At 57.0% G+C, this 9,363-nt stretch overlaps 1 protein-coding gene across 1 annotated transcript; it reads left to right on the forward strand.

Moving 5' to 3' along the window:
* Positions 1-599: 599 nt before the first annotated feature.
* EDA2R (ectodysplasin A2 receptor) lies at positions 600-8,784 on the forward strand. The gene is made up of 8 exons (XM_005427845.2): positions 600-704; positions 1,339-1,517; positions 2,239-2,324; positions 2,475-2,639; positions 3,118-3,264; positions 3,407-3,876; positions 4,111-4,159; positions 4,537-8,784. The coding sequence occupies exons 1-8, from the start codon at positions 618-620 to the stop codon at positions 4,830-4,832; spliced, it is 1,479 nt and encodes a 492-aa protein (XP_005427902.1). The 5' UTR covers positions 600-617; the 3' UTR covers positions 4,833-8,784.
* The last annotated feature ends 579 nt before the right edge of the window (positions 8,785-9,363 follow it).

Raw genomic sequence — 9,363 nt, forward strand, 5'->3', positions numbered from 1 at the left:
TGTCTGTCTGTCTGTCTGTCTGTGTGTCTGTCTGTCTGTGTCTGTGTTCTCCATTCTGTTGGGATGTGTGTGTGTCCCTTTCTGTTGTGTGTGCAGGGTGTGTGTGGGGCACTGTGTCCTGTTCTGTCAGGGACACAGCCACCAGCATTTGGTGCTGTCACACCAATGCAGCCTCGTTGGCCAGAGCTGGGCTGCTGGATCCTGAAGCTGGGGCTTGGCTGAGCCTTTGCTGGGGCCAAGCTCTCTCCTGATTGTCGCTGGTACCCAGAGCCACGGCTGGGGCTGGCAGAATCCACTGGTGACCTGAGCAGATAGTGGTCACACTTCAATGCTGTGACTGAAATTTCATTTGCTGCATTGTGAGGCTGTGAGATGACAGCAGAATGGGGCAGCCCAGGACCAGCCTGGGACTGATGGAGCCATGTGGAAGGAACCAGGAGTTACCTCCTGCCCAAGTCCCTCCCACAGTGCTCAGCAGTGCTGGCTGCTGTCCTGGCCAGGTGGAGATGTCTACCCAGAGATGGGCACACTGCTCATCCCAAATGTGTTAGGGCTGGCTCTGATCCCTCTGCCTTCTCTTCCTCTCGTCCCCAAGCTCCCCTCTCCTCTTCAGCACAATGGCCTGCCAAGAGAGTGAGTACCTGGATGACCAGAAGAAATGTGTCCCCTGCAGGAAGTGCATGCCCGGGCAGGAGCTTTCCAAGGTAAATTGACTTGTCTGTAAGGAGCAGAAATCATCATGGGTGGCACGGCTGGGTTAATCCTCTGCCAGCCTCCCTTCAGAAGGGTGATCTTAGGTCCCAGCATGTTGGGAAGAGCTGAGACTTGGTAGGATGGAGTGGTGGATTGTTTCACTTGCCCAGTTAGAAGGGTGAGACAATGGAAGCAGGAGTGATGAGGGATTTAAGGCAGCACAGGGAACAACCTGATTTCCTTTTTTGCTGGTGGAAATCTAAATTTCCTCTGGGCTGTAGCCCCGAGCAAGGTCACACTGCGTGGCTGGGCTGCACCTGGGTGGGTGCCAGCAGGACACTGCTCCAGGGGGTCTCAGTGGTGGGGGGCTTGGGTTGGTGGGAGGCTTGGGTTGGTGGGAGGCAGCAGGGTTCACCTGGTGGTGCTGCTGGTGCTTTCCAGCACCCAGAGCACACCGGTGGGCCCCAGCTGGGAGCAGATGGGGTCCCTGAGTGTCACCTGGGAGCTGCACTGGCGCTGGCTGCTCTCACCTGGGTTCTGAGGACCCCACATGAACGGCGGCCCTTTGCCCCCAAAGAAGGGACGCTGTTTCCCTCAGTACCGCTTGGAGCCCCTCACCACGTGTCCCCACCCTGCCCCTTGCAGGACTGCGGCGATGGCAGCGGCGGGGACGCGCAGTGCGTGGCCTGCCCTCCCAGGAAGTTCAAGGACCGCTGGGGCCACCACGGCTGCAAGCCCTGCCTGTCCTGTGCCCTCATCAACCGCCTGCAGAAGTCCAACTGCACAGCCACGGCCGATGCCGTCTGCGGGGAGTGCCTGCCGGGGTGAGCAGGGCCAGCACAGCCACACCTGGGGCAGGCAGGGAGGGGCTGGGCACGGGGGGCCACCCATGGTCCCACATGGCACCTAAGAGGAGCCTAGTGACCCAGTGGTGTCTCTGTGAGGATGCTGCTAATGGCGTGGAAGTCAGAGCCCTCTGGAGGGTCCTGTTGTAGCTCCAGAGAAGGAAACCTCGAGGCTCACGTAAACGAGCTGTGAAAGAAAACTTCCAAACTCTCATTGTTCTGTAGACACCAGGGTGGCTGAGCCCTGGAAGGTGAAGTGTTGTAGACCACTGTGGTTAGTAGTCCCCAAAGAGGGGGTTTAAAGGGTTACTGAAATGAAATGGCTGCACACAGACAGCCTGTGCTGCAGGCACCACTGGCCAGCTCCAGTGTATGAGTCTCTTCTCAGAGCTGTAGCTGGGCTGTGTCCAGCCCTGCAGGGAGCCATTAACCATTAAAATCCAGTTCAGCAGACATGGTGGGGGCGGGCAGGGGGGGCTGTTGGACAGATGTTGCTTCTTGACAAATGTCTAGACATGAGCAAGTAGGTGTGGTGTGGCTCCAGCCAGCGATGAGAGCCCTGTTGCTCCCGTTGCCAGCCAGGCAGGAGTGCAGGATAGCTGTCCCCTGTGCTGTGGGGTGGGTGGCACAGCTGGCTGCACGGCAGGGTGGTGGCAGCCCGGGGGGCCAGGCTGAGCTGAGCCTGTGTGCTGTGTTCCAGGTTCTACAGGAAGGCGCGGATCAGCGGGCAGCTGGAGTGGGAGTGCATTCCCTGCACCAAGCAGACGCCGTCCTCCGAGCCACAGTGTAGGTGTCCCACCGTGCTGGGGTCAGGGCAGGTGACCTGGGCACAGGGGAGCCACAGCCCTGCTGGAGGAGGCACGGCCATGGCATGTGATGAGGGATGGGCAGGGAAGGGGTGGTCCAAGCCTCGGAGTTTGATGATGATGTTTGCAGGTCGCTCCAGAACAAACCTGGTGAAGGTCGCTGTCCCTACTGTACCACCACAGGACACAGCCCTTCTTGCACTGACCAGCAGTGCCCTGGTCATCATTGTCCTGGTGCTGCTGGCACTTTCCATCATCTACTGCAAGCGATTCTGGAAAAGCCAGTGCCAGAGAGGTGAGTTGGTGCTCTCCTCCCTGCTGTGCCACTCACCTGTGCCCGTGGCCCCTTCTTGCTGTGCAGAGCATTGCTGAATTCACAGCACAGTGACCCAGCTGTTCCTCAGCTCATACAGAATAGACACCTCATCCTGCTTCTCATGCCTGCAGGGCCTCTCTCTGTGTGTGCTTTACCTGCTCAGTGACACAGAGGAGCCTCCCTCCTTCTTAGGGCCATCGGGAGGAGGAGGAGGCCATTTCACAGTCAGAGCTGGCAATCCTCCCTTCTGAGATTTTTCTGCTTGGGTGGCTCTTTTCTGCAGAATGAAGAGGGCTGTAGGTGTGGTGGCCAGGGTTGGGGCAGGATGGCATCCAGCAGCATGCCAGGGAGCTGCTGGGCTCCCAGCTCCTCACTGGCAGACATACCACAGGGCTGAGGACATGCTAGGGAAGCGAGCCAAGCCTTTGCTCAGGCTGTTTCTCCTCTACCCTCCAAGTCTTCCTGAGGACTCAGAACTTCTCGGGCCAGCGAGCAACGTTCCCAACTGCAGCAGCACCTGGCAGGTTCCTGTGTGAGGAGCAGATGTCCGGACCCTGCTGCCTGGGTGTGAAGAATTTGAGCCCTTGCTACAGGCAGGCAGAAGGTACCTGCTCTCGTTCTTTCCCTGGGGGAAGGAGGGTGCTGCTAGGCTCCAGCTCACACGGTCCCAGGATGAGATGCCCTGAGGCAGGAGGGATGGAGCTGGATGCTGAGCTTCACTGACGAGTGCTGGTTTCTGGTTCCAGGCCCCGTGGAAGCAGTGAAGTTCATTTCTGATGGGGAAGCCGTGGGTCTCCAGCTGCCCTCTCCCCAGCCAGAGATGGACTTGCCCCCAGCCATTGCAGCCAGCACTGCCTCCAAGGCCCAGCTGGGCAGGAGCCTCCTGGAAAGCCAGCCCCTGATCCGGGCCTCAGGCCACGGTGACTGCCTGGAGGGGGTCCTGCTGCCCCCCACCCCCAGGCAGGGCACGGTGGAGGCCCTGGTCCCCCTCTCCTCCTGCGCCTCCGAGATGCAGCACAAGTGGCCCCATGCACCCGTGGAGTGCACTGAGCTGGACCTCCAGAAGTTCTCCAGCCAGGTGGAGTTTGTGGGTGGTGGGCAGCTGGAGGACGCCGCCGGCCGGGCTGTGGAGAGGATTCCAGCAGAGAGCAGTGCTGGGGTGCAGGAGAGGGCTCATCACCTGCCCACAGCTGAAATCCCACCTGGGGAGCAGCCGGTGAGTTCCTCCTGCCTTACCACTCCTCAGAACTGCTGCCAGTTGCCCAAGGCTCAGGCACAGAGGCTGGGCTCGACATAGGGGTAGGAATATGGGCTGAGTTGTGTTAATATGGGGTGGCAAGGCTGGAGAAGAAGCACCATTCCCTGAGCCCCTGTGTGAGCCCTGGGAGCAGAGCCAGGCTTTGCTGTTCTCAGCCGACTGCCACCAACCTTGGGGTCTTTGTCTTGCCAGGTGGATGATGCCCAGAGCCTGGTGACTCAGATCAGCAGCACGGCTGGTGGTAAGTGACCTTCAGTCTCACCTTTGTGCTCCAAGTACGGGCATATCAGAGGCAGGTTCTTGGAAGGGAGCTCCTCCAGAAGCCCACCAGGGACTCACCTGACTTGTGGCTTTTGGTCCACAGGGTATATTTTCTGTGATGCTGCCTTGAGTGGCCTGTGGGCAGGTGGCCCAGCTATCACCAGTCACCAGCTTTGCCAGGACTGAGCCAGCTCCATGTTGCTGAGCTCTAAAAGTGATGTTGGAGGAGATCCCTGCCCTGGCAGGATGGCCTTTCACCTGCTCAGCAGGGCCCGAGGCTGGAGGCTGTTCTCTTTTCCCTTTTCCTGTTTGCCTAGGATGTGTCCTAACCCACCTTTGCTGTGTTGCCATCCCCAGGTCTCCCCATAGCAGAGCTGCCCCATTCCTTGGTGCAGTCTCTGGCCTTCCTGTTGGACCCTTCCTTGAGCGGTGTGAAGAACTTCAGCCACGTGGCTCTGGAGCTGGGGCTGATGCCGCAGCTGCTGGGGCGGATCTCGGGCTTTGAGCAGCTGGTGGCACACTTCACCTCTGCAGGAGCTGTGGTCACCGTCCCGCTGCTGGCGCGGGCGCTGCAGCGGCTCCAGCGCTTCGACGCCCTCCTCCTGCTCTGCGACCACTTCACGCTGAGCCCCGCGCCCGACCGCCAGCGCTAGGGCACACCCAGGGACAGAGGAGCTCCAGGCACTGCTGCCCCACCGGCCTGCGGGCACAGAACCTCCCTGGGGTGCGTGGCAGGAGGACACAGAGATGGTTTTTGCGTTATGGAGTGGACATGAAGGGGCGTCTCTGCACAGGGGCTCAGGAAGCACAGCTGTGCCTTTTCCTTGCTCAGGCCCCTCCAGAGGCTGTTTTTTCTCTAGCTGTGACACCCTTCCCTGTTGGTTGCTGTGCTGCCCATACTGTGGTGCTCTGGCTCTGCAGTGAGCCCTGTTCTGCCCCACTGTTGCCATGGGGTTCCTCAGCCATGGGGCTCGGTGTCCATGGGCAGTGCCCTCCTATGAGCCCAGCCATCTCCTCCCTTCCATTCCAGCTTTCCCATCCCTCCTCTGGCCCGTGCTCTGCTTTCCTGGGTGCCAGTTGCCACTTTCTCAGTTTACTTTTCAGTTGCTTCTCTTCCTCTGTGCTGCGATTTCCTTGGCAGAGGACCTGACCATGGCTGATGTGCCAGGCTCCAGCCTTTGTCCCTCTGTGCCACGCTGGCACCTTCCTCTCGTGCCCGTTGGTGGTGCAGTGTAGCATCCTGGCACGAGTTTCAGGCTGACTCTCGTGATGAGCTGATGTAAGCCCTCGTTGGGCTGTGGCTGCTGGCCATGGGCAGGTGCTGGCTCACCCCAGCCCCGTGGCTGTTCACTGCCCATTGCCTCCAAGGCTTCACAAACTGCCTGTGGTGGCACAGGGTGTCAGGGGCAGGGACACTGCCCTGTGGGTGGCAGCTGAGGCTGAAGCTGTGGCTGTGGTCACAGGCAGCGGTGATGTTCCTGCGCCAGCCACAGCAGGAGCTCCTCCAGAAGCTCCTCCTCTTTTAAAATAACATTTTTCTTTTTATTTTCCTGCCTAAAAATGGCCTGATTTCTCATTCCTGGGAGTTGCTACTGGGAAGGGGGAGCACCCTTCTGCTTGGTATTTCATCCTGGGGGATTTGTCATGACTTGCCATGGTCTTGCTGTCACCCTGCGCTGTGCCTGAGCCTAGGGGCTGCAGGCAGCTGGGCTGTTCCCGGTGTGCCCTGGCCATGGGGCTGTGCTGGTGGCCCTGGACAGCAGTGGGGGCTGCAGGACACGTTCCTGAGCGGGGCAGAGCAGTGTGGGGGTGGCCGGGCTCACAGAGGGGTCACGGGCAGGACAGCTGCCAGCGGGGCTGTGGCTGTGGCTCAGCTCCCAGCAGAGCTGCTGCTGGTAACACCAGGGCTGAGGGCTCAATCCCTCTGTGGGCCATTCACTTCAGAGTTAAACTCTGTGATCTTTGTGGTCCCTTCCAACTCAGGGTGTTCTGTGATGTGGTGTCACCCCGGCTGTCCTGAGACTGGCAGACAGCATCGCTGGGGCTGAGCTGGTGGCACTTGCTTTGTCCCTCACTGCGCGGCTGGGGCTGCTCTCTGCTGTCCTGCCTGTCACCGGGGTCTCAGCACGAGCTGGTGGTGTGGTGGTCACCAGCAAGTGGCACTGTTACCCCACTGCCTGCTGCCCCCTCCCAGACCCCACAGAATTCTCCTTTATCTGACCACGGTACCTCAAAGAAGCAGATGCCCCTCTAGGAAGGCAGATCTCCCCCACACCCCAGGGAGCAATAGCTGCTGGTGTTTTCTTTCCCTGTTTAAAGATGTTGGGGCTTGAGCACACCCAGGATGTGCTCAGATAAACAAAGGCATGGGCAGTTGGAGCTGGACCTGGCACTTTCCCTCACTGCTTGTTTCTTCCACAGTCAAGGTCGTTTTATTGCTCTTTGGTCCCCAAGACCTACAGCGTTGAACTTTGAGCCATGTGGGGCCAGGATTAGTCAGACTCTTGCTGCACTCTTGGACTGTTAGGGAGTGTTGCTATAGCACACACAGCCTGGGGCCAGGGATTTCCTGTTGGAGGCTTTTCTGTGGCAGGGAGAGTGCTGGGTTGAATCACCTCACAAAATCCAATAAATATTTAATCCCTCTGTGGACATAGTCACTTCCAGCGGGAAGGAAAAGAACTTCACCCACTGCCTCTGAGTAAGAGCCTCCCTGCAGCTCAGTTTGCTGGCCCTGGCTTTGAAGTTGGAACTGGACTGGCAGCTTGTCCTGTGTGCTCTGTGTCACCAGCGTTTTGGTCACTTGGAGTGCACAGAGCAGTGGCAGCCAGGCAGGATGGCAGAGCCAGCCTGCTCCTGTCAGGAGCAGGACATGGGCAGGAAGGGCTGGTAAATTAAAACTCTGGATCATGGGGATGTGTCACAGGTGTATGCTGCAAATCTCTTCACATGCTGGGCAGCTCCATTGGTGTGCCAGAGTGGGGCTCTGGGCCAAGCAAATGAAGTGAGGATTTAGTTCATTTGTTAAGGGGTTTTTCTCACTTTTTATAAAGAAATCAACCTCATAGCTTTTAAGGTAAACTTACTTTTCAGTTGTTGGATGTCTGAGCAATATTACTTGTACTCAAAACTCACCCCTGCCTCGAGGGGGCTGTGCTGGGTGTGGGTATGGGCCGTGCCACACAGGCTGTGTGCCATGCCACAGCTCCTGCCCTGCTGGTGCTGCCCCTCAGGCCCTGGCTGTGCCACAGGGTGTGCTGCCTCAGCACAGGCTGGCAGGGACTGGTTTTATGTGTGTTTGAACTGTTCTGGGTTCCCCCTCAGAGCCTCACCTGTGGTGTCAGTGCAAGTCTCACTGGCTGGTGCTCCAGCAGGGCTGGACACTGCACAGGAGCCCTGCAGGACATGGCTTTTCAGCAGGGAGGCTCCCCCAGCTCCCAGCCAAAGGCTGCTCCCCACTCTCACTGTGCTCGTGGCAGGCGCCTTCCTTCAGCTGTAAACCAGCTGTGTTTACAAGGGCCAAAAGTTCAACAGGTAGCCTTTAGCCCACCCTAAGACCACCTGGCCAGGCTGCCTCGAGCCCAGCCAGAGCCCTCAGGGAACCATGAGAGCCTAGAAAACAGGGAGATGCTGTGACTCAGACATCAGAACAACAGTGATCCCTGAGCAGGGAACTGCTTCGCTGGGGAACCAATGGACTTGATACTTGACTTTTGCTTTTTAATAGTATTTTCAACATAGCACATAGAATGTAAGGTAGGGAAATTCCTGTAGTGCTGGATCTCACGTCACAGCCTCAGGAAGCCATTTGTGCCAAGCTGGCATGGCTCACAGAGAGGTGAAAGAAATCAAATAACTCTGATATCTGTGCAAACTTGAGCTAGGACTGAACAGTGGAAACACTCCAGTGCAGTGGGGTTATTTTTTTACAAGTGATTGGTTTCCACACCAGTCCTGCCTGGAAGTCTGATTTGCAGAGGAATTTGTATGATAAGTTTAAATCTAGCCCTGTTCTGGGAAGCTCTTAAGCATAGACTTAAAATAGGCACATACTTCACTGTTGTTAAAGTGTTTATTCTGGTGAACAATTGGTGAACATCCCTCGGGTGCTGTTCCTGAACAAGGGGCTCATGAGAGCTCTCCCTCCAATGTGCTTTTACAGAAATAGCAATACTGAAGAAGACTTGGTGTTACTGATCTGGGCACACTTCTTGGAAGAGTCTGCAAGTGTTGGGGGGAGATACCCCCTCCATGTTGGATTATTTAATTCTTCAGACTCTGGTGCTTTTCAAAAAAACAAATCACTACATTTCTGTAGCCATGGTTTACCCAAGGGAATATGTGTTGTTTTTTATGGTAGATGTTATTTTTCTTTAAGGTTACGAATAGGTTATTTATATTTTTGTAAATTCTGTGCCATTACCGTTGTAATTCTGCTGTAGCATTATTTCTGTTGGGTTTGGGGTGTTTGTCTGTATTCAAATCAGGCAGAAGCTGAAGCTCCTGCCCCCTGTTAGTGGAAGGGAGTTGGTCCCTCACATTCCTCCAGACCTGGTGCTCTTGAGTGATGTGTGTTTGTAGTTCAATAAATTTTGGAGCCAGACACGGTGACGCTTGGTGAGTTTTGATTTCTCTCAGCATGGCTGGGGGCCCCCTGCCCACCTGCTGCTGGGGGCTGATGCTGAGGGGCCAGGGGGGGCTGGCAGGGGGCTGGCCCTGTCTGGCAGGGCAGGCAGGGCTGCTCAGAGATGCTGCAGCAGCCGAGGGCATCAGCCCAGCCCCAGAGTGGGAAGGGGCAGGGGTCGATGCAGTGGTGGTGCTGGGTGGGGGTGGCTGTGGTTCTGTGCCTGCCCCCACCAGAGCATCAGCTTTAGTTTTTCCATGGGTTTCATGTTCTCCAGAGTGGCCAAGTCTCAGGTGTGGTTTACTGCATGGTCAGGGAGAGCAGAGACCCCTCAGTGATGCCCAAGGAACTCCCATTCCCAAAGCTTCCCTGAGGAGCAGCTGCTGTTTAACCTTGGTAATTACAGAGCTCGTTAAGCCTATTCATGCCCTTCTACTGGTATGTTTAAAATAATGATTAGCATCAAGGCTGTTTTCTGTTCTAATTAAAGCTGTGATATTTGTCCAAACTCTGGCAGGCTCCCTGAGTGCTTGCAGTGCTGCAGCTCATGCTGCCTGTGA

The sequence above is a fragment of the Geospiza fortis genome, unplaced genomic scaffold, assembly GCF_000277835.1.
Source record: "Geospiza fortis unplaced genomic scaffold, GeoFor_1.0 scaffold874, whole genome shotgun sequence".
NCBI classification, from domain to species: Eukaryota; Metazoa; Chordata; class Aves; order Passeriformes; family Thraupidae; genus Geospiza; species Geospiza fortis.